The sequence below is a fragment of the Lagopus leucura genome, unplaced genomic scaffold, assembly GCF_019238085.1.
Source record: "Lagopus leucura isolate 7727_CA_CO unplaced genomic scaffold, USGS_WTPT01 Super-Scaffold_100004, whole genome shotgun sequence".
NCBI classification, from domain to species: domain Eukaryota; kingdom Metazoa; phylum Chordata; class Aves; order Galliformes; family Phasianidae; genus Lagopus; species Lagopus leucura.
In genome coordinates, this window is record NW_024962264.1 from 14076644 (window position 1) to 14100751 (window position 24108).

At 51.2% G+C, this 24108-nt stretch overlaps 3 protein-coding genes and 1 long non-coding RNA gene across 4 annotated transcripts; 2 read left to right on the top strand and 2 right to left on the bottom strand.

The window, feature by feature from the left end:
* Window positions 1-86: 86 nt before the first annotated feature.
* On the top strand, window positions 87-13050 carry PPP2CB (protein phosphatase 2 catalytic subunit beta). Its single transcript, XM_042872122.1, has 7 exons — window positions 87-253; window positions 7947-8156; window positions 8421-8594; window positions 9120-9209; window positions 10735-10896; window positions 11671-11789; window positions 12253-13050. The coding sequence occupies exons 1-7, from the start codon at window positions 152-154 to the stop codon at window positions 12323-12325; spliced, it is 930 nt and encodes a 309-aa protein (XP_042728056.1). The 5' UTR covers window positions 87-151; the 3' UTR covers window positions 12326-13050.
* Window positions 9251-20583, bottom strand: LOC122180461. Its single transcript, XR_006179088.1, has 3 exons — window positions 20037-20583; window positions 18954-19088; window positions 9251-10915 (listed from the first exon to the last, which is right to left on the bottom strand). It is a non-coding gene; the product is annotated as an uncharacterized LOC122180461 (long non-coding RNA).
* Window positions 13121-17368, top strand: GSR (glutathione-disulfide reductase). The gene is made up of 13 exons (XM_042872121.1): window positions 13121-13249; window positions 13641-13667; window positions 14153-14241; window positions 14418-14487; window positions 14597-14744; window positions 14840-14894; window positions 15151-15250; window positions 15640-15726; window positions 15899-16060; window positions 16252-16363; window positions 16437-16568; window positions 16670-16803; window positions 16972-17368. Exons 1-13 carry the CDS (start codon window positions 13121-13123, stop codon window positions 17119-17121), a joined length of 1395 nt encoding a protein of 464 aa, XP_042728055.1. The 3' UTR covers window positions 17122-17368.
* Window positions 20584-20888: 305 nt separating the features above from the next.
* BTC (betacellulin) lies at window positions 20889-23828 on the bottom strand. Its single transcript, XM_042871484.1, has 5 exons — window positions 23723-23828; window positions 21841-21912; window positions 21558-21675; window positions 21296-21442; window positions 20889-21140 (listed from the first exon to the last, which is right to left on the bottom strand). Exons 1-5 carry the CDS (start codon window positions 23793-23795, stop codon window positions 21035-21037), a joined length of 516 nt encoding a protein of 171 aa, XP_042727418.1. The 5' UTR covers window positions 23796-23828; the 3' UTR covers window positions 20889-21034.
* Between the last annotated feature and the right edge of the window lie 280 nt (window positions 23829-24108).

Below are 24108 nucleotides of genomic sequence, written 5' to 3' on the forward strand. Positions count from 1 at the left end.
GGAGGCAGGCGGAAGTGCGCAGGGCCGGGGGCCGCCATTCCGGGGAGCGCAGCAGGCCGCGCGCCCCCGCCGTTGCGCCGCCAGCCTCAGGCGGGCCCGGCCCTCGCGGGCGCCCAGTGCGAAGGGCCCGGTCCCGGCCGGCAGTGCCGTCATGGAGGAGAAGAGCTTCGCCAAGGAGCTGGACCAGTGGATCGAGCAGCTGAACGAGTGCCGGCAGCTGAGCGAGAGCCAGGTCCGCAGCCTCTGCGAGAAGGTGAGGCGGGGAGAGACGGCTCGGTGCAGGGAGGCTGAGGTGCCGAAGGTGGCCGTGCGGGGGCCCGGCGCCGCGGGCGGGAGGAGCCGGGCTCGTTTGTGCCTCCGCGCTGGCTGCCGCGGGCCCGCCCGGTGCTGCCCGCATCGCGGCTCCGAGCGTCGGGAGGCGTCGGGTGTAGAACGGCTCCCGGCTGTAGGAAACCTCTGACGTGCGTTGAGGGATGGAGGAGGGCGGAGAGGGGCAACGGGTGGGCTGTAGTGCTGTCTGAAAAAGAGGCTTATGCCTTGCTGAAGGAAGGCTGGGATAGAGTGGGAAGTGGTTGGAAGAATGATAGTTTGCCACTCTCGATTGCTGTTGGATGTTCCTTCGGTAGCACGCTGTTCAGGTGTGTTTAGTGGAGGCTGCAAAGACAGGAGACAGGTCTTGGTGGCTTTTGTCTTTTGTTAAATGCCTGTGTGCAGGCACACTTCTCCATACTGCAGTCTATGACTGAGGTAGGATTTCTTTGCAAGTACGAGATGTGACAAGGCCAAGGAGCTGAAGTAGGTTTCTTCACAATGGAACAGCTAAGAGTGTTCTTGCAGTTCGCTTTCTAGCTCAGTGACAGCAGGGACCGTTGCCGTGCACCAGATCAGCTGATAACTGCTCTGCCTGTGTGCCTGACAGCTAGCTCATTGTTCCCTGTACTGTTTGTATTGATGATAGTGAGCTTGGTTTTGCTGTTGTGTCAGTTACCTGTGTCTTACTGACTTCTTTCAGGACCAGGTGATCTGTTCCGGTGCCTGTTCCTGGCATTTTGGCCAGTGACTAAACATCTTGGTGACAGCTTTCAGAAGATGCAACTATTTCTTTTTCTCAAGTTTTCAGTAGGCCACCACAGCAATAGATTTGAACAGTAGAGAGGGTCTGCACCATCACCTCATAACATGCTAAGAGTGCCCTTCAGAAGGTAGAGTTGCTTGAGTGCCACAGGTGGATATTCTTTAGGACTCCAAGCTGTGGCTGCCTGGCAGATGCTTATATCCATGGTCCTGCCTTCTGTCTGACTGCAAGTTGGCCTCTATTTCCTTTCTCACGTTCTTTTTCTTACCCATGCTGAGACTGCCCATTTGCTTTATGGCTTTTTCTGCACTCACAGAGCTGTGACAGTTGAGAGGAAGGCTGGTGCTACAGCAGGGAGCAACAGAAGGGCCTTGAGATGTAGTTGTCTTGAGAGCAAGCGAGATTCTTGTGGCTGTGCTATCCTGTGTGAAATCCATCTGATGAGCCTGAAAGAGTTTATTTCCAGTTCAAAACAACAAGAGTTCTGAACTGTTGTTCCAACTGCCAAGCTGTTACAAAAAAAAATTTCCCTTCTTAATTAACAATGAAGCCAGAGAAGGAGCTTTGGCTGCTGTTTTCAAAAGCTGGACAGTACTGTCAGTAGATTGCATTGCAGTCAGTGGCTGCAAAGCAGGGAGAGGTGCCAAGTTGAGAGCGCAGCTGCAGGTGAAGGGAATGTCAGGCCTCAAAAGTGACAGGTAGGATGTGAACTTGTAAGGCACAGCACGTTGTTTTTGGTAATGAGTGTAAGCTATTGCAGCATCTAGTTTTCAGGTAGCGTTGGTAACTGATTTGCAGTTCTGCAGAAAGCTTGGTTTGTTTCCTTGAGATAATACTTGAGAAACCCTTAACCTTTCTGGTCAAGTGCAGTAGTAACTGTTGCTTCAGGTTTTAATTAGTAATTGTATTAGGTGGTTAAAATGAAAAAAAAAAAATGCAAAAACAAAAACATCTACAAAGTTTTACATGAAAGCGGGAGATAGAAAAACAGATCAAGTTCCAGACTTGCATGTGTGTATCATTCTTGGTTTCACTTGCTGGCCTTACAGAAAGTAATGAGGGAAGGACTGGAGATAGCCTGGCTCATACACGGTATAGAAGTCATTCTTTCTCAGAAAGCTTTTGAAATTTCCACCTGTAGAATCACTGTAAATTGATCTGCCTGGTTATGACATAACTTTGGCAGCTAATCCATCTTATATTCTTTATAGAATTAATCAAGATGTCATCCACTGATAGCAATAAAACACTTCCCATTCTGCTGGTCTTAAAATGTAAACTAAATTCATGCTGATATTTAGACTACAATAGAAGAACAAACAATTATTGTCGCTACTGGAGCTTCTAGGCACCATAGATGTATCCAGCCTGTTAGGGAAATAGACATCAGACTTCCTGTATCTCATCATGCTTAACTTGATTATTGTAGTCACGTGAGTAGATGAAGGTTGTTAAAAACCTTTTTTCTGTTCTCATTAAATACGCAGTGAGAATATCTATGGAGCTCAGCCTTTGATGCTGTCTGCACTTAATCAGAGGTGCACTGGCATGTTCTTTATCCATGGTTGCGCTTGCTTTGAATTTGGGTACTCACAGGAGGGTAGCACTTTCTGGATGGAACTCCTTTTGATCCCATGTGGGCACTGCTGCCCCTCAACCTGCACTTTGAGCAGCTAAAGCTGGGCTGAAAGACTGAGGCAGTGGATTCATATAACAGGAAGTGCTCTCAAAGTTGTACATGAAAAGCTTTAAATGCTCTTCAATTTGAGATTCAGGTCAAGTGAGCAAATTAATTCTGCTGATGAGGGAGTTGAAACCTTAGCTATAATAAAGACAGGTTTTCATTAATATAGGATACGGCATAAAGAAAATCAAGTTAAAGGCTGTTTCTTAAACACAAGCAGACAACCATCTATAACCATCTATTTCTTTGTAGCTTTTTTTTTTTTTTTGAACATCCTTGGTCTCTGTTTGTCTAAGAGGGGAGTAGAGAGTAGTTTTGAGCAGCTGGAGAGCTTTGTGTTGTAAAGAGGTGGGAGGAGAAGGATTCTAACCACTAATGAAGACTTGCATTTCTTGTCCAGTTGCTGAAAGGTAATCATACACTGATTCTTGAAGCTGAGCAGAAGCCAGTTGGTGCTTCAGAGAATACTGCTGTTACTGCCATGTACCTGTGACAGTTCTGCTCTCTGAGGTCATTCTGCACAGTAATAATTTCAATAGAATGAGCTTGTAGGCTCTTCTGCAGTAATCGGTGAAATTAGTACGAGCGAGGAAGCCAAATAGCATCCTGGATGCCATTCAAACCATGACACATTCTGAGAGCGTTATGGTGGATCACAGTCAGCAGTATTTTATCTCTTCAGCAGTGAAGTTTATCTTGCACATACTGGCCTAGATGTCTCTAGGAGTGTGCATCCACGTTGGCATCCGTTTTGCTGTTGGGTGTCCTCTGCTGTTGAAGGGCAGGGCAGCTCCAGCACTCCAGCTACCCTCCCATTTGGGGAGAATCCAGCTGGCTCTTGTCAAACAACGCTGCTGAGGCACCTCTGAGATCTTAAGATCCTCAGCTTGTTGATGCTATGGTTGAATTAATTGCAACTGGCCGATTTAAATTAGGAACTCCATAGCTGGTTTCTCTGATTCCTGAAGTAAGGGCCTCCAGCAGTCAAACTGAGGTCAGTGAATCTTCCAGAAGAAGCTGTGTTTTTGTGCTGTCAAAGGACCTTATGTTAATCTGGTGCCTGGGTCTCTATTATGCTCTAGGGAAAGCCTGACATAGAAAATCTGGATGCATCTTAATCCTCTCACTGATGGAGTCAGCCTACACAGGTCTCATAGACAAATCCAAGTAGTGTGAGAGATAATGTGTGTTTGATCATTAAGCCTCTCACAGAGGCTTAGACTCCTGGTGATCTTGACAGTAGTCTCAGGGCCTGTGTAAGATCTCCAGTTTCAGAGCAGTGTATTAAGAGGTTGTGTTTGAGTCCTGAGACTGTTCAGTTTCTTCTTGCAGTGACAACACAGTAAAGTGCTGGGACATGTCCTCCAGCATCCATCCATGCAGATCAAGGGTCGGGATGGCAGGCAGCTTCAAATTCTGGTCTTCTGGGAAAGAGCTGAGAGCCAGTTTGATTGGCAAACTCACAACCAACAAATAACTTACTCCTCAGCATAATTTTGAGGGCAAGCACTGTAAATACTATGCCTAATTAAGAGCAGGAGATTCTTGTTATTGTAATGATGAAATGCTATAATGCAATGGAAAGTACAGCAATATCAGCAGAGTAGCACAATCCTAGGCTACAAGAAATGAAAATGAATCCAAATGTAGCAGCCATGGACTCAAAAATAAGGGAAGAAAAATTGCTTACCTGTGGAAGGCCTCCAGTAGATAGAGATCTCCAGACAGATGCCCTCACCCTTCCCTTGCCAACCCTTAAATGAGGTCTGGGAAGGGGTGGATTCTGGGTCCACCCCTTCTGTTCTCTGGAGTACATTGCATGCACCTGAGCTGCCCTGGGTTGGCCCTGCCTTCCCACCAGGTGCTTAATCACTAGTTCAGGCCATGACTGAGCAGTTCCACAACAGTTACTTTTATTCACTCGTACTTGGAAGGTGGCTTTAATCCAATACAAATGGGGGACATGGTTGGGAAGCTGACGTGCTAGAAAAAAAGTAGCTAAAAATGATTTTACTAGTTATTTAACAGCCTTCATAAATAAATGACAGTAATGCGGGGCGTCATAGAATTTTTTCCTTTGTATTGATGCTTTTTTAGTCATTTTGTTGTAGTGTTACCTATGCTCAGTGAAAAGGGCAACCAGAGTTGATCGATTGCAGCTTTTCTTGGATGTTTTCAATGATGCTTAAGATTTTAAAGATCTCATTTCACCTTAGAAGATCATTTGAGAGCAAACTTCTGTGGTCAGCTCAGCTCCCAAGCAATATTAACATGACAAATTTTATTTTTCATGTATGTCTTCAGAGTAAGCTAAAATAGGGTAAACAGTAACAGCTGGTTGGCAGTTGAAGAAGCTGCTGTTTTTCAGCTGTCAGCTCCTTCTCTCTCCTGATGGGAAACTTCTAGATTCTCCTAGTACCAATATTTCAAGTGTCCTGCTGACCCACCTTCCTAGGATGCATTTAACATGAGCATTTTGGGTGTTACTGCACAAAAGCAGCTGCCCTCTGTTTCTTGAATACTTCTTTACCTGTATGTGTTCCCAGGATGCATGCATGGGAGTGGGACACTGGCAGGTATGCGTGATGCGTGTATCATGCCCCGCATCTTTCTCCCAGAAGCACGAAGGCCCTGTCTTTTCATGCAGCTGAGAAAGGAGCAGCGTGCACAATGAAAAAAAAAGACAGAAAATACCTGGCACCTGTTGTGGCTCGGTTAACTCCAATTCACAGTGAAGCCCAGTCTCTTGCTTCACACAGCATATGTCAGAACACACAGAACAAGTGTTTTGTGACTGAATTTTCTGTCGCTCCTTGAGGGCTGGAGTTCTTGAGAGGTCCCATGAGTGCTTTTAAAGGCATGAACAGGAGGAACTCAGGAGGGCTGTTGCACTCAGATGCCGTGTGTTCAGCAGTTTACAGTCCATTTAGAACTGCGAAGTGGACTCCACATCACTCAGTCTATAATCAGGATGTCTCTGAGAATCAGGGTCACATCCCTCAGGTTACATACCATGCAGGTGGCAGGCTGGGCATTAGCCAAGCCAGTGGGCTTTAGTTATTTTTTCCCAGTGCGTAAGAAGCAAGGCATCTGAACACTTGAATGTGAAGACAGATGTGCTCAGGGGTGCCTGCTGAGGGTGTCCTCAGTAAGCAGCTTCTTACCATGTGGTAGGTGGGACCTCACTCATCCTAAGCAAAGAGAGCAGCCAAATCGCCACCTGTGAGTGACTGTTCTGCACAGATGATCCTTTGTCCTTTCTGTCCGAATCTGGCTGAGCCTGCCCATGGGTGCTCTCTGTGCTTCAGATGTGCCATGGCTCTGGCCTATATCAGCTAATGAACTGAAGGCAGCAAAAAAAACCATAATAAGAAATAATGCAGATAGGCTACATTACTACATTACGTGGCTGTAATTAGCATAGGAACTGCTGGGTGAAGAGAGATGACTAAATTCAGGAATGCCTTCCCTCCATCTGTAGTTGTGTTGTTACCAGTTTACGGCCAGGAAGTTGATAATATCTCCAGAGGAATTTAAATTAAACTTGGAAAGGAATTGGAAATTTGGCAGGAAGTGGATGCCCCAGGCTAGAAAAGTGCCTCATGCATATGCACTGAGGTTTGTGCCAGTTTAGTACAGGTAAGGTTTACAAATGCTTTTTTTCCTTACGACTTCAGCAAGAAGAAACCCTCCCCTCTGCAAAGGAGATGGATTTGATGGTTCCCATATGTCCTGGAACAGCTGGGAATAGCTGAGAGATTCCTGTTCCTGACAGTTGTCTCTTATCATAATGTGATCTGAGAGCATAGTGCCTTCAGATAGCTGCCTCAGGTGCCCAATGCTCTGCCTTGTTCTCATTGCCATTTGGCAGAGTAACGTGGTCCTGCTCATCTAGTGCCACAGCAGTGCCCGGCTTTTCTGCCGGGCGAGTTGCCTCGTCACATTCAGCCTTGCTTAGCATCAGCTTTGCTCAGATGATGAGCTGGCTTTGTAGATACTGGGCAAATGCACTGCTTGCAGTGCTGTTTCCATGGCACAAATCTGTTCCTGCCAAATCCCGGTTTTAGGATAGCATGCTTGGTTCCTGGGTGTGCAGCGATGGGAGGAGGAAGCACGAGGGATGCCAGAGGATGAAGGCGGTGAAGATTAGCTGTCAGGGCTGGCAGCAGAGAGATTTGAGCCTGCTATGTGGAGCCTCATGGCTGCGTGGGATGGAAAGCAGTAACTTGGGTGGCAGTCAGGCTAAAATTTGGCAGGAGCAGAGAGCCTGTGTGCAAGTGTATCACTGCAAGTCAGGTAACTTCTCAAAGAAGCCTCAGAGGCCGTGGTTTAACTACTGGAATAAGCGTGAAATAGTATCTGGCTTTACCCTTGCTTTTGTAAACCAAGTTTTTCAGAAGCCATAATAGTTGCCTGGGCAACATGCAGTCTCTTCTGGTGTTCTGCCATGGCCACAGGCTTCCAAACCCTGTTCACGCAAGCCTCTCACGTAGGTTCTGACAGGACATGAGATGACCAGTGATACACTTGTCATTCCTGAGGTAAAGCTGCTAGGCATCACAAAGCTGAGCAGCACTTGGCTTTGGCAGTCAGACTGGAACCCCAGTGCTGCTGTAGTTCACACAGGTCAGATGAATTGACCTGAGCTCTTCTGAACCAAGAGATCTATCAAGCAAATGGACTGGCATGCTTCAAACAAACAAGTCAGTTGTGCTTAAGGAGATGAGATATGTGACACTAATGAAAACACTGGAATAGCACTTGCAGTCATTGTATGCAATTCAGAAATGACTGGAAAAAGCAGAGATTTCATGGATGAACCCCATCAGTGATGGAAGTTGTATGCAACAGCAAGTCTTGAAATTCACACTCCTTAATTTCAGGACAGGTTAAGAATTAACTTGTTTATTTACTTCTTTGAATTTGCTTATTGTCATATATGGTACAATAAAATCTGTGTGTCCAGGCTTCACAGTACCAAACTTGTCTTCTTGCACAACGGTTTGTAAAATGCACATTGCCTTTGCTTATTCAACAAGCTCTTTTTCTAGTGGCCATCCTTCTCTATTAGAGGGAAACTGATTTTCCAGTGCAAACGCAGTGGAATAACTTCTGCATCTGCCAGTAGAGGAGCTTCATGCATTTTTGTTCTGTTGTTTTTTGTTTGTTTTGTTTTTCTCTTGTTAGGCTAAAGAAATTCTTACAAAAGAGTCAAATGTGCAAGAGGTACGTTGCCCTGTCACCGTCTGTGGGGATGTCCATGGCCAATTCCACGATCTTATGGAACTCTTTAGAATCGGTGGGAAGTCTCCAGACACAAATTACCTGTTCATGGGAGACTACGTGGACAGAGGCTACTACTCAGTGGAAACGGTGACTCTACTAGTAGCGTTAAAGGTACGGCTGGACAGCTTGGTTTGATAACTTTGGGCAAAACTGTGCTTTGGAGGGGATATGAAAGAATTGTTCCCCCCTTGACACTGCAGTTGGCTTGAGCTAAATGGATGTAAATTGGAATTTGTTAATGGACACATGCTTTTATATAATAGGCCTGAGTGCTTGTCTGCTGCTTGAACTTCTAGTTAGTATTTCTCCATATCTTTTATACAGTTCTTGTGTTAAAGGAAAGCTGCTCTTTTTTCCCCCTTTTTTGGTCAATAGGTGCGTTACCCAGAACGCATTACAATACTGAGAGGAAATCATGAAAGCAGACAAATTACACAAGTGTATGGCTTTTATGACGAATGTCTGCGGAAATACGGCAATGCCAATGTCTGGAAGTATTTCACAGATCTGTTTGATTATCTTCCGCTTACAGCTCTAGTAGATGGCCAGGTAAGATTCCTGCCCCAAATAAACAAAACTGTTTGGTAGCACAGTGCAGTCTGTGCTGTCTGACCCATGCATGAACAATCTCAAACAAGCTGTCTTAGCTTGTGGCCAGAATTTTTTGTAAAGCCCAGGTGTTTACTGTGGGTTTGGGGAAGAATTGGGTGAACTAGTAATACAAGTTGATGGTACAACAAGGCCTCTGTTTGCTGCCTAAGGAGTGTCAGGGTATTGCAGATGCTGTTTATTTTAAAGAAGTCTTCAGCAGGTGAGAATCTCCTTATGATACATCACCTGCGAGTTGACATATTGCTGTGATACTGAAGGCACAGGATGTTTGTTGCTCCGATACTAGTGTACAATGTGCAGCCATCCAGTTTTGTTTCCATCTGAGAGAATTAAAATTTGTTTCTCCCCCGTAAGGGTAGACCACTGTAATTGCAAAATAATGGGTTAAAACCAGCTGTTTCTGAGACGAGTCTTCCCATAGCAAAAATGCATTTAATGGATTGCTCTTTTTTCCTGCAACAGATATTCTGTCTCCACGGTGGCCTCTCTCCATCCATAGATACACTGGATCATATCAGGGCTCTGGACCGCCTGCAGGAAGTTCCACATGAGGTAACAGGAAGCCAGATGCACTACAATTTACATATGTTTGTTGAAAATGCAAATGTATAGTCATGCAGAAATGCATTCACGCAGTGAGACATGCTGTTCTGCAGAAGGTTATTGCCTCAGTAAGAGCTATAGCAAATGAAAATTCATTTGGTTAAAACACACCCAAGTCAATATGCTGTGATTACAGCAGTGTGCAAAAGGACAGCTGTGAGGTTTTCACAGCTGTTTTTCACAGCAACAGATTTTCTTGACTGTTATGATGACTCAGTCATGTTGCCAAGGGAAAGTGCCCCATTGCACACTTCCTTGTGAACCAACCACCAGCACACTAAGCTGTCATGTCACTGTCCCTCCACCTCAGCCAGTCCTTTTTGTGTCTTCACCGTGTTCATTGCTACCCTCTTTCTTCTGGGGGACTTGACAAAGTTAGAGGGAGCCTATAGGACATGCTGATGTGCAGGAGTCCCATGTGGAGCAGCTGGGGAGTGCCAGTTGGACTGAAGAAACCACTCTCTGAGCTCCAAGGCTAGCAAATAGCTCTGCTGTGTTGGAATTGTTGGGGCTTACAGATGGTCTTGATCCCCCCCATGGAAACAAACTGCTTGTCCTGAAACGTGTTGGGTACAGGAGCAAGAATAGAGTGGCAAGGTCTGTCTGAGATTTCTGAAAACCTGAAATAAGCTGTTGGAATTGCCTCCAGAATTAGGAAGGAGGCTGCCTGGTGGGGCTTCTGATTGTGGATAGATGGTAATTATTGTTTTGTTACTCTGGGGTTTTCACAGTCTTATGCCGCATCTGATTGCTGAATCCGTTTCCCAAGAACGTCTGTACGTGATCCCTACCACGTAGCTTGGATCAATGGATGGGAAACAGCAGAGGGCTTTGATAAGTACTAGACAGTTTGTAGTGCCCCTGAGTTTCTTAATAGCTCAGCGAGAAAAGCTGCTGAGCTTCACTTGTGATTGTTAAAAGTACCAGGATATTTCTGAATATGTAAAATCCAATGAAGAACAATTCAGCAGAGAAAATTACATGCTTAATACCCTGCCAGAAGAACTGCTGAAGATTAACCATCAATCTTTTGATTAGTTCATAGCTTCATGTGGATAATTTCCCTTCCATTAATTTATTACAAGTTGGCTGGCACTGATGAACCCTTTGTGTATCCTCGGACTTGCATACATGTTTTCCTGTGTGGCCTTTATTATACTGTGAGAGTCAGGAAGAAGCACGTGGATCTGTTCTGCACATCTTTGCAGCTCTGGCTAGGTGAAGCGAGCTGGTAAGCAGTGTGTGCTGGAGGTGGCCACACAGTTCTCTGGTAGTACAGACTGCTCAGCTGTGTGCGTATTCATTCCTTGTGAATGGATGTTGACTGGAGTAACTATTGCTAGATAAACATATGTGGCTTATGCAGAGAAGAACATGCAGGCAGGCTTTTTACTGTAAATATTTAAAGTTGTATTTTTATAACTATTTTGTAATCATGATGAAAACTAACAAAGAACACTCACTTTTTTTCAAGGGTCCAATGTGTGATCTGTTGTGGTCGGATCCAGATGATCGTGGCGGCTGGGGTATATCTCCACGTGGTGCCGGCTACACATTTGGGCAAGACATTTCTGAAACATTTAACCATGCCAATGGTCTTACACTGGTTTCCCGTGCTCACCAACTTGTCATGGAGGTAGGGGAAGCACTGTCGGCTGGACAGGCAAAAAGAAAAAAAAGGTAGATGTAAATTCTTGTCTCTTGTGAGACCTTCGGGTGCATTTGCACGAGCTGACACATAAAGGTGAGGCAGGTAAGTTCCTAAGAGAGATTTCAATCATGTTAAAACAACAGGCTATGTAAAAGGATGATGCTTTGACCTGCTCTGTAACTAAGCACATTGCTAGAGACCCTGCCATGCCCTGTTTGTTGAAGTAGTAATCTTCTTACATGCCGTATTAAACAGGCTGCCCTATAGTACGCAGTAGTCAGATATGTCAGGGATTAAGCCTTAACTTTGGCTGCTTATGGTGTATTCTTTTATGTCTTGATGGAAAAATGCCTAGTGGGTCAATGGAGCAGATTTATTTTTACATCTCATTCAAGCAGGTCTTGTAAGGAGTAGCGTCAGAATTCCCTTCCAAGTGAATTGGCAAAATTCATTCGAGGTGAATGAAAGCTGAGGGTTCAGCTGAAATCTCTAGTTTTCCTTCTTGTGTAATCCACAATTTTCATACAAACCCATCAGTGGCAAATAGCCAGCCTCCATATAGAATGGCTTAAATTATTCTCGCTAGGTAAACATTGCTTGCAAACACCACTTTGTTGATGTTGTAGAGTGCCTTTTGAAATTGGAACTACCTGGAAGGAACCTACCGTTTCACAAATAGCTTGAGGCTTGTTGTTTGAGGAAATTCAGATGGACTGAGGGTTGATTTAACAGAGACTTCTTTTCTCTTTTTCCTGGCAGGGTTATAACTGGTGCCATGACCGAAACGTGGTGACCATTTTCAGTGCGCCCAATTACTGCTACCGCTGTGGGAACCAGGCCGCTATCATGGAACTAGATGACACTTTAAAATATTCCTTGTAAGTAACATGCTTCAAGCAGTTCTCTTCCTGCTTAACGGTTCCAGACTAGGAGGAAAGTCTGATCCTTTCCAAAGGGGTCCTTTCATGAAAACCTAGTTCAAACTGCTCTGGAACTTAAGTCAAGCTATAAAAGGAGCTACTTAAGCTCTTAAAAACGTTTCTTAGGTACTGCTTTGTCTCCTTTTCCTGGTTCTGAAACATTGGAGCTTCTGCAGGGCCAGGCCGTGTTTGCTCCTGTGAGCAGTATTTCTACCAGCAGATGAGTTTGCCTCCTGCTGGTCATCAGTTTGGGGACCTGCTACATCCTCTGGATTTAGATTTGGGGTTGTGGGAGATCTGGGACACTTCAGGTGGTAGCAGCTGGGAAAATAAAGTGCCAGCAGCAGGAGAGCAAGTCTTGTTTGCAGTATTGGAAACTGCCTTGTGTGGAAGAGCAATGACCCCTTTTTCTTTCCTGCAGCCTTCAGTTTGACCCAGCACCTCGTCGTGGAGAGCCTCATGTCACCCGTCGTACCCCAGACTACTTCCTATAAACCTCTCATAACCTTTTAGAAGGAAGTACGCCTGGTGTTTTAAAGAGCAACAATATTTACTTGTTTCTGTCAGAAATCGGGGTTCGTCTCTACTTATAATCCCCTTCATGGACCAAAATGTGCCATACTGAGGACGAAGAGCGTTCAGCACAACTTGAGACTGAATTCCTTACAACACTATATATCCTATACCAATCAGTCCAACAGTCAGTTTGCCTGCTGTATTGTAGTCATTTTTTGTTGGTTTTTTTTTTCTGGACTGTTCAGAGAGGACAAGGTAACTCAAACGCTTCCATCTCCTTTTATGCTTATTTGTAAATTTTTAGTTCTAGTGGTTAACTGGCATGAATTAGCGTTTCGGAGTTCATTTTTAAGGGAAATGCACACTAACTTCTTTACCCCACCACTCTTGATTTTACTGAAAGACAAGCGCCTGAAGTGGAGCAGGCCAGGCTGGCCGAAGCCCCGGGCGGCCCGGCCCAGGGCGTGCAGCCCTGCCCCCGGCAGGGGTCGGGGCTTAAGGCCCCTTGCACCCCCTGCCCTTCTGCGCTGCCAGGAGAAGGGGAGCGATTCCTGCTTTTGGGAGTACGTTGTCATAACACGGAATAAAGCGTTCCCTTTTTAGCTCGATTCCCGTCCTGTGTTGTTCCCGCCTCCGCGTACTTGTCACGGCCGCGCTTCTCCCGCTCGCTGTACCTGAACAATAAACGCCCTTCTCAGCCCGAGCCGTGGTGCTGCGCTCTCGGGGGCGGGGCTGGGGCGGCGCCGGGCGGGAGGGCGGCCTGTGGCTGAGCCATGGCGGCGGCCGCGTACGAGCTGCTGGTGCTGGGCGGCGGGTCGGGGGGACTGGCGGGGGCGCGCCGGGCGGCCGAGATGGGCGTCCGCGTCGCCCTGGTGGAGCCGCGACGCCTCGGCGGCACCTGCGTGAGTTGGGCGGAGGCGGCGGCCCGGGGGAGGCGGCGGGACGCGATTAGCGGGCAGGGATGTACCAGTGGTCAGGAAAACGGCTCGTCCGCTGGGCGGCTCGCTTGGGGAGAAGCGGCGGCGGTGCGCTTCCCCTGCCGGAGCGGCCGTGCGGCGGACGCTGCCCGAACGGGGCCGCAAACGGCGCTCTCTGTGGACCTCTCGTGTTCTACCTTTGGACCGCGAGCACCGCCGACCTTCAGTGCTCAGCCTCGAGGAAGCGGAGGGCTGTTACACAGCACGAGGGACGCGGCGCCCCGCTCGGCTCCGGGCCATGAGACGTGGCGTGCAGCGCTGCCGGAGCATCTCCTTGTCCAAGTCGTGCTCACAACCTGCCCTTCTTCCCTCCTAGGTCAACGTTGGGTGCGTGCCAAAAAAAGTGAGTGTGATTTTTTTGTTGTTTGCAACGTTATATTCTGGATCAGTTTCAGCCCCGGCACAGAGTCCGGTGCCTTGGGTTTGGCCCTGAGCGAAAGGCGGATAACTGCACCGAGGTCAGGGCACAACCTACAGAGAAGGGCGTGGGGAGGAAGCAGTGCTTGCAGAGCATTGCACAACTGCACCTCCCTGGGGCACCCAGATCCCTGTCCCGTGAGCGGGTCCGGGCAGAGGGGTGGCATCAGGAAGCGCTGCCTGCACGCAGCCAAGCTAAGATCCCGGTGGTGCAAGCCAGTGAAGCCGCTTGTATGGCCTTGCACGCAGAGGGTGGTCACAGTCATGCAGCTGGTGTTTGCTGCGGCAGACCTCGGGGCTCCCGCGGTGTTTGCAGTTCTCCTGAAACTACAAGAGCCTGCTGGGTGTAATAGGCTCATCCTGAAGCCTGCTGCACCAGGGCACTGAGTGGGCCGTGCTCTGTGTGAGCAGGTGATGTGGAACACTGCCATGCACGCCGAGTTCATTCACGACCATCCTGACTATGGCTTCGAGATACCTGGTGCCAGGTTTAACTGGAGGTGAGGCTCAGGCTGGGTGGGGTTGGGTGCCAACCCCAGTGGGGAAAGCACCTGCCTGCTGTGCAACTCACACCTGTTTTATTTTGGACCTCCTTTGCCATGCGGTGAGACTCATTTCAGATGAGCTCTGCAGCTTCATTAGTTGGCGGTGACAATAAACTTCCATCTTTTTCCAGGACCATTAAGGAGAAGCGTGATGCTTATGTGAGACGCCTGAATGAGATCTATGAAAATAATTTAACCAAGGTGTGGATGCTCTTATTCCCTGAGCCTGGCATGGAAGCAGTCTTTTCTGTCTATTTTCTGTATTTATTCTGCTAATGCGATGCCTGGGCTCCCTGCTATTGCTCCACAGGCTCGCATTGACATCATCCGTGGCTATGGCAAGTTCACCTCTGATCCGGAGCCCACCATCGAAGTCAGTGGGAAGAAGTACACGGCTCCTCACATCCTCATTGCGACAGGTGGGCGCCCATCGGTCCCTCCTGACTCTGAAGTTCCCGGTGAGTAACCACATAGCACAAGCAGGAAGCAAGTGATGTGGCTGCAGGAAGCTTTCTGGAGTTATCCATGGTAAAATCACCGTGCTGCTTTGCAGGTGCCAGCCTTGGTATAACCAGTGATGGGTTCTTCGACCTGGAAGAACTTCCCAGGTACGGTGGGATATCTCCCATCCCGGTGACGCAGTGGAGAGGTGAATCCCAGAGCTTGGTGGCTTCTCAGTGGCTCCAGCTGATCACCTTGCTCTTCTCAGCTCTGCCCTGGGAGGTTGCATAGGCTGTTCTGCAAGGCTCTCACTGTGGTGGCACCCAAGATGAACTACTTGGTTTGGGCCCAGGAGAAGCTGCCAGGTTTCTAATGCTTGTCAGGCTCCAAATATGTGCACGTGGCATTCTTGCTTCTCTGCAGGCACAGCGTGGTCGTTGGTGCAGGGTACATTGCAGTGGAAATCGCAGGGATCCTCTCCACACTGGGCTCCAAGTCCTCCTTGCTTATTCGTCGGGACAAGGTACTGCTGCTGGCCATCCCCATGGCAGCCACATCCCAGCTGCTCACACGTCTCTGGCAGGTTAGCCAGGGAAGCTGTGGGTGGAGGCAGAGCAGAGGCATGCTGCTGAGCCCATCCCTGCAGCTGTAGAGCATGCAGAGCTTTTCTGTAGCAGTGCGTGCCGTGGGATCTGCTTCCTTCAGCTTCATGTTGAATCATAGCTTGAAGAAAGCAAACTAAGGAAGATTAAAAAAACAAAGAAATGCTTTACTATGAAGCAGAAGCGTCCCAGCCTATTTGTGACAGAGTGGGGCAAGAAAACAGGCAGTAGGGAGATGGAGGTGGATAGGGCCATCAAGCATCCTAGTGTGTGGCCTATCATCTCAGAGGGCTGCATGGTCCCTGCCTAGGTCCTGAGGACATTTGACTCGCTCATCAGCACAAACTGCACGCAGGAGCTGGAGAACATTGGAGTTGATGTCTGGAAGCACACACAGGTATGGGTGCTCACGGGGGACAAGATGAGGTTGGATTTGGTGATCTTGATGGTCTTTTCCAACCTGAGCAATTCTATGATTCTGAGATGGATGGGGTAGCACCCCAAGCAAGGGTGGTTGCTTACCCACCCTACTGGCACCATCCCATCATGGCACCTGGTTGCCCCCGCAGGTCCAGGCTATCACCAAGTCCCCCACTGGCTTGCTGGAGGTGAAGGTGACATCCTCTGAGCCTGGGCACAAGCCAACCGTGAAGGTGATCCATGATGTGGACTGCCTTCTGTGGGCCATTGGGCGGGAGCCGAACACAGAGGATCTGTGCCTGGAGCATGTGGTGAGACAGAAATATGTCCCCTTACCCTTAAGCATCGCCATCCTTGGGCTGCAGAGCTTCTTGGTGCCGTGTGGGACCATAAAAAGTCTGGCACATTCTTGCCAGGCTCAGTTCCTCCACCAAGGGACCTTCACATTGCTGTGAGGACCACAAGGTTCTAAGTGCTGACATGGCTGGTATTCCTCTGGCAGGGTGTGAAAGTGGACGCCCAGAACCATGTGGTGGTGGATGAATTCCAGAACACCACCAGAAAGGGGATCTATGCCATCGGAGATGTTTGTGGCAAAGCCCTTCTGACCCCAGGTGCGTACCGGTGCTCTCCATCCCCTTGTCCCCCAGCAGAGCCATGCCTCACATTCCCTGTCCCTCTCCTTAGTGGCCATTGCAGCTGGGAGAAAGCTGGCACTTCGGCTCTTTGGTAACCAACAATGTGCCCGGCTTGACTACAGCAACATCCCCACTGTCGTCTTCAGCCACCCACCCATTGGAACTGTGGGCCTCACTGAAGGTAGGGGTGGGAGAACACGCAGAGAGGCATACAGGTCTTAAATCAGTGCCTGTGTGGAGAAACAGGCCAGGGAAACTGATGTGCAGTGCTTTCTGCTGCAGATGAAGCTATCTCTGTGTATGGGAAGGACAACGTGAAGATCTACTCCACGTCATTCACCCCCATGTACCATGCAGTCACCCAGAGGAAAGTGAAGTGTGTGATGAAACTGGTGTGCGCTGGCAAGGAGGAGAAGGTGTGTAGAAGCAGATAGTGGTATCCCCACCTAGGAAGATGCAGGTCCCCTTGTAGGATCTCACTGCAGGGAACACCATGGGCTGTCTGGGTGGGGGGCCACCAGTCGTGGTAGTGTGACTCCTGGCTGTGAGTCTGGTCTCACTGGCTTCTTGCTTCTTCCTCAAAGGTGGTGGGGCTGCATATGCAAGGCCTGGGCTGTGATGAAATGCTGCAGGGCTTTGCTGTGGCCATCAAAATGGGAGCCACCAAGGCTGACTTTGACAACACAGTTGCTATCCACCCCACCTCTGCAGAGGAGCTGGTGACAATGCGCTGAAGTGTGGAGATTAACTGCTGAAGCAGAGGAGCCACTCCTTGCCTCTTGCCAGCACTTCCTGTGTGCAAATTAATCACATGAGCAAATTTCATCCCTTTCTCTGAAAATTTGTCCTGGGTTGTAGGAAATATATTTTTCCTTTCTTAAAAAGCATCTAAACATCAGCCGAGTACTTGGAGAGTAATGCAGTGGTAGAATCAGCATGGTGTGACCCATAGTAGAAAATAAATGCAGTGATGCTGGCAAACCTTTGCCTTGTGTGTTGTAATTGCTGTCCTGTGCTGTACCATACAGGGTAGGAACGAGTGCTGAGGCATCATCTCAGCCATAAGAGGCAAAGGCAGGGAGTCACCACGGGGTAGCAAAGGGACGGGGCCAGGATTGCAAACTGTGTGCAAAATGAGCTTCCTGAAGTTCACCAAGGCCAAGCGCTGCAGGGGGTTTGACCTACGAGGCTCCTAACTCGCCCTTCCAGCCGCCGCCACTACGCGACTCCGGGGCCCGGGTTTGGCGCTGAGACCCCAGGGCGCCTGCGCGGTGCGGCCGCCATCTTCCCTCCGCCCTCCATTCCTTTTCCGGCCGTGGACGGCGCCAGCGGCGCGGCGCTGAGCTGCGCTGCGCTGCGCTGCTAGTGTGGCTGCAAAGAGGCCGGAGCCGGGGGATGAAGGCAGGGGGCCCGGGGCTGCGCTCTCCGCCTCGGCATCGCACGTGGGCCGGACGCTGGGCAAACGGAAAAGTAAAGCAGTGCACACTGTGATGACTGCTGGAGCAGAGAATGCAGCTGGGTGAGCAGTTTGGGGCTCGGCGGCAGAGGCGAATTCTTGCCTTGCAGCGGCTCAAACCCAGGCTGATTTGGTTGGCTTGGGGACCCAGTGAGAGTAACTGAACTGTGCCTTCCCACCTCTTGAAAGCAGAGATGGAATCCTGCATTTCTGAGGCTTGAAAACGGGCTCATTTGGCCGCTGTTGGACCACAGTCTGCAGTCCATCACACAGTTTTCAGCCTCTGTTACAAGAGCACTGGGATGCTGTGGGAGCTTGAGAACGGAGACTAAGCGGCCTGTTTTTGGAACTCAGAACCAGTTTTGGGGGCTCAGACACTGAACCCAGGTGTGCTGCCTTGAGCAAAGCCCCAGGACTGGCTGTGTGCAGACAGCAGCAGGTAGAGGTGCTCTCAACCACAGCACTGGTTGTGTTGTCCCCAGAATGCAGGGCATTGGTGTGCACTGGGCTGAACCCACATGAGAGACTCTCTGGATAAAACATGACTTTTCAGCTCAATTGCTTACTCAAATGTTTGAACAATGCCCAGAATAGTTACCAACGGGCCTGTGTAGTACAACAGTTAGAAAACGATGGTAGCTTGTATTAGTATTCACGTTGTGACAATGACTGATTTATGGCCTTTTCAAAAGCCCAGACTGTTGAAACAAGCATGAGCTAGAAGCAAATGAGCCAGAGCCGCAGCAAGCTAGAGACTGCTAGAACCAGAGACAGCAATTAATGGTAGATGCAGGGAGCCAGAGGTGTCCAGGACTAATTAATCAATCAATTCAACTGACTACTAAGTGGTTTACAATGTATAACTATGACATGCAACATTACAGGTATGACAGTGATTGATTTATGACCTTGTCTAAAGCCCAGATTGTTGCAGCAAGCATGAGCTCTGATGAGCTGGAGACATCCACAACTAATAAATCAGCAAAAGCAAAACCTAGTTTCTATCTATACAGTGTACAGCTATGACATTCAGTAGTAATAATCAAGTTACGACAGTGATTGATTTGTAATAAAGCCCAAACTGTTTTAACAAGCATGAGCTGTAGTTACCTGGAGCCAAAATAGAGCTGGAGAAGTCTAGGAGAATTCCAGTCCACAAGCTGGAGCTGCAAACAAACTGGAGAGAAGCACAGCTGCCTGCAAACCAGAGACGCAGCAAGTTGAAGACATCCAGGGTTAATTAGCCTGCAAATACAAATTAAGTTAGTCAGTATCTATACAGTACACAACTAAGACATTCAATATTAACGTTCAAGTTACAATAGTGATTGATTTACAACCTTGTCTAAAGTCTAGTTTAACAATTTTAATTGCATGAGCTATGACTACCTAGACATAGAAATGAGCCCAAACTACAGTGAGTTGGAGGCATCCAATGAATTGTAGATGCTGGGAGCTGGATGTTTCCAGGCCTGATTAATCAAGAAATCTAAAATAAAAATAGCTAATCCACAGTTTATGACATACAACTATGACATACCATACTGAAGTTGTGACAGTGATTACTTATAACCTTGTCTAAAGCCAGGCTGTTTTTACAAGCACTAGCTGCATTCTGTTCAGAAAGAAGCAAAATTGCTTCTAACAGGTTCTTGGCAATCCCAGGAGAAGTATTTGGAGATAAACCAATAGTCACATGCCAAAAAAAGAGCTGAACTCATAGAAGTGATGAAGGAACTCTTCAGCTATAAAGCCCTCCTCTGCAGCAAGCAACCCAACTCCAAGAGATAGTTTTCAGTACAAAAGGGGCTCATATAAGGGTCGGCTCTTCAATAGCTGACCCTTCTGTGAGCCCAGGATACCTCCACCCTTCTGGTCAGATGGGGAGCACAGGTGCAAACAATTTGCCTGTGCTCCCTGGGACAGCCACTCCCTTCACCAGGCGCTCAATCACCATTTCAAGCTGTGACCCAACAGTTCCCCTGCAATTGTAATGAGCCGGAGCTGAAACCGAGCTGGAGGTGAAATGAACTGGGGATACAATAAACAAGAGACTTCCTGGACTAAACATAGCCATAAGCTGGAGCTGCAAATGAGGTGGAGAAATCCAAGGTTAATTAATGAATACAAACTAATTAGCTTCTGTACAGTGTATAACTGTGAACTGTAATATTCTGACAGCAATCGACTTACAGATTGCACCAAGTCCAGACTGCGGTTACTTGGTGCTGGAGGTGTCCGTGCCCGGTGCGGTGCCTCAGGGAGGTGCGCAGTACGGAAGCGCGGGCTGGGCTGTCCCCTGCACGGAGCCGAGGTGATGTTTGCAATGGGAGAACGAAATCCTGCAGCCGGGGGCACAGTCAGATCCCTCCCTACTGGAGCACGCGGACACGGCTGCGAGCACGTGCCAGCTCTCGGGAGCTGCGCTTCCAGCAAGGCGGGCCCTGTCGCGCACCACGGGCTGGAGCCACGGGCTGGAGCCTCCGGCAGGGAAGGCGAAGAGCTGCTCGATTTCCCCGAGCCCCGCTGGTATCGGGAGGCGGGAGCCGGGTGGAAGCGCGGCTTCGGGGCCGCGTCAGGCCTCGATCGATATTTACTTTGTACCGCCAGCCAGGAGCTGCCTCTTGCCACCAGCCCGAGGCCGAGCTGTGAGGATCCGTGCCGAAGGATGCGTCGGCGGACGGACGGGGGAACAGTTAGGAGGAAGGGGCCCGGGGCAGCTCCAGGACCGCCCGAGGGCTGCCGCCCCGGTCGCGCCTCGCGGCGCCACGCGCCAGCTCTGCCAGGAACAGCACTGCAGTGCAGCGCCCTCTTCCGGTTGCGCCGAGACCCGCAGCGCCCCCGGCTCGGAAGCCTCCAAGGGACGGCGGCGGTTTCGCCCTGCGCTGCGGCGCCCCCTGGCGGGCACTGCGCGACACAACGCCCCGTCGCGCGGGACGGTGCCAGGAGCGGTGCGTCCCGCCCTGCCCTCCGCTGCGGGGAAGATACGGGGAAGCGGGCATGGTGGGGGGAGGACAGCTTAGCGACACGCAGACAGGCGCGGGCTTTCGGTCACCCTTTTATTAGCACCGTGACAAGTGCGACCCCTCGCCCACCCGGCCGGCGCCGGGACCCGCCCGCAGGTTCCTGGCGGGCAGCTGTCAGCTGTCAGGGCTTAGGGGATCACCACTGACCCCCAAACCCCCGCACCTTCACGCAACGTCCGTCTCCAGCACATCTTCACTCCTCGAGGGCACGTTCTTGTTCAGCGTCTCCATCTCCTCTTCCTTCCTCTTCCTGCGCTGCTTCCGACAGTGGCTTTTGAGGGGACAGGAATGAAACAAATGAGCAGAATGAGGCATCAGTGATGCCCCGCGCCCCTCCCAGCAGGTCAGACCCCGCATCCCACACCCAAATGGCACCTGGCCATGCCCAAGGGCCGCGCACGCTGCTCCCGCCCCAGCCCCACGTACTGAGCACAGAGGCAGATGCAGATGACAAAGACGATGAGGGTGACGATGGCAGCGATGAGGGAGATGACCACGATCTGGCCCCGGTCGCCTCGCAGGTAGAAGATGTCCACCTGCTCACACCGTGCCCCCGTGTAGCCTCGCTCGCACCTGCCCCACAGCACATGGGACAACAGGGCTCCAAAAACCATCACACCACCTGCTGCCCATTCCCAGCAGTGTGCTGTCCCCCCATGCCACCACATCCCCTCCACTGGCAACTTACATGCAGGCCGGAGCTGCCTCGGCCACGAGGAAGCGGCAGCGTCCCTTGACGCAGTAGTGCCGGTACTCCTCGGGACACCGGGAGAAGTGTCCCCGCCGCCGCATCTGCGTCACATTACCTGCAGGGACCAGGATGGGATGCAGCGGGGACCCCGAGCGTGGCCTGCTGCCGGCTCGCGACCTTGGCCGTCGCCGGCCCAGCGCCTCTGTGCTGATAAGCGGCAGCTGGCCTCTGCGCCAGACAAAACACGGCAGCTTCCCGCTCCGCTCTTACACCTCCTCACCTGCACAGCCCTCGCAGGGCAGCTCTTCGGTCACATTGGTATCAGCACCCACGCAGCTGAAAAGTGCCAGGCCTGGAATGAAGGAGAGCGGCTGAGCAGGGACAGGGAGGCTGACAGCCATGGGGAGGGGACCTTTTGCCTCACCAGCATCAGCTTTTCTCCAGGTGGGGAGGGATGGATGCCGCTGCACACCTGTAGGCACCCAACCATGGCCCATTGCAGCCTGCACGCTGCCCGTGCCGTGGTGGTGCGACCTGGGGGGTCCAGAGGGACAGGAGCCAACAGGAAGGGTTTGGGGGACATGAGGAAGGCTGGCAGAGCCCCAGGTAGCCAGGTGGCCTCTTTGGAAGAGCCTGGGTGTTCAAAAACTGTGCTGGTGGTGGGAGGAGGTAGCTGAGCTGCAAACCAGCCCTTGTGGCTTCAGGTATCACTGCACCAGCACCAGGTGCTGTGATATCCCTGCTGCTGCTGCAGGGGGATGTCCATCAGGGGGCAAACCTAGGCACTCACCCTAATTGTGTCACTTCATGTGCTCAGATGGGAAAGGGGCAGTCGCCCTGGCCCTAGCCTTAAGGCAGTTTAAGGTGGTGCAGTAACCAGCAATGACCCAGCACAGCCCTACTTCCCACAGGACAGGTCCTGCTGGTGGGGCCAGTGCTCACCAGGGCAGCATGTTACGAGGGGCACATCCTCATCATGTGGGGAAGGGTGGGCGGTTGTGCTGTGCCACTTGGACACCTGGCCTGCCTGCCAGTGCCCTGTGGTAGTGGTAGAGGGACTAACTGGGCAATCTCCCGAGTCCCCCAGCCAGCAGCAGAGCCTTTCCTGGCTCTGTGTCCCTCCAGGCTATATATAGGCAGTGCTGCTGTAACTGCACACGTCGTGTGACCAAACGCCAATAAGCTTGGGTGCAGTCTCCAGCATGAGAGCTGAGGCCCGGCTGCCCCCCCAGCACCAGCTGCGGGCTGACTTCACCCCAGCATGGGACAACCTCGGCAGGGCAGCTTCCCCACCCTTACGGCAAACAGCTGCCACAGCTGCCCTCCTGCAAGCCTCCCTCAGGCAGCCTCCCCTCAGCAGGGCGGTGGCATGGGGATGATGTGGGTAATAGCAGCCCTGTGGGGTCTCTGGCAGCCAGCTCTCAGCCCACCCAGCACAGATGTCCTTCCAAGGCTGGATCCCACAGTCATCATCTGCCTGTGCTGGGCACTATGGCTCCAAAACAGGTCAGGCACCATTCCCCTGTGTGGGTGTGGGCTGGGCAGAGCACGACGCAGCCCCGCCAAAGGGCCAAGCCCTGCGCTGCTCATGGCAGCAGGCACATCTGGGACCCAGGGGGCTGCCTGCTGCCTGAAATTAGGTGGGGTGATGGGCAGCAGTGGGGCTGTGCTGCTCCTGAAGGCAGCCAAACCAAATGACTTTGTAAGGGTGGCTCTGGGGCAGGATGCCTCCTCATTTAGTGCTGGAGAAGCACCTCTGCTCCGACACAGGAACCTGCGGGGCAGGCACTCGCTGCCTAGTATCCTTTATCGCTGGTGCTGCTTAGGATGGCAAAATACATCCACGCATCCACATATCCACGCACCCAATGGTCCACCAGCACCGAGGCTGCCTGCGGGCAGGGTCCCGCTGCCGGATGGCAGAAGCGTCCCATCTCCACTCCAGGGAGGTGTCAACCCGAGGGACTCAGCACGGGGAGCACCGCGACGGGACCGGGGAGGGATCACGGGGCACGGCATGCGGGGCACGGGGATGGCAACGGGTAGGCACCGGGAAGAACGGGATGGGACGGGACTGGGAGTACGGGGTGCGAGCACTCCAGGACCGTGCGAGCCCCGAGTCGGGACGGACTCCCCCGCGCGGCCGCGGTGCCGCCGCTTACCGGAGGCGAGAGCCAGGCACAACAGCAGGGGTCCGGGACCGCCGCCCGGGACCGGGACCGCCGCCGCTTCCATGCGCGCCGCAGCCTCAGCCTGCCCGGTGCCCGGTGCCCGGTGCCCGGCGGCCGCGGCGGGGCGGGACGGGGCGGGACGGGGGCGGCTCTGCCTCCTCCTTCTCCCGCTCCCCCCAGCGGCGCGGAAACCCACGGATGGGACCCCCGGAGGGGATCTCCCCGCCTGCACTCTGTGCGGGGTGTCCCGAGCACTACAAAAAGGGGGTTCGTTCGCACCCGCCGAACACCTTCACGCAGAGCCTCGGGTTGCCGTGCAGGGCTGCGGGTGCCAAGAGAGTGGCACATCCCCGGGGCGGCCTCCTGGCTCATCCGCG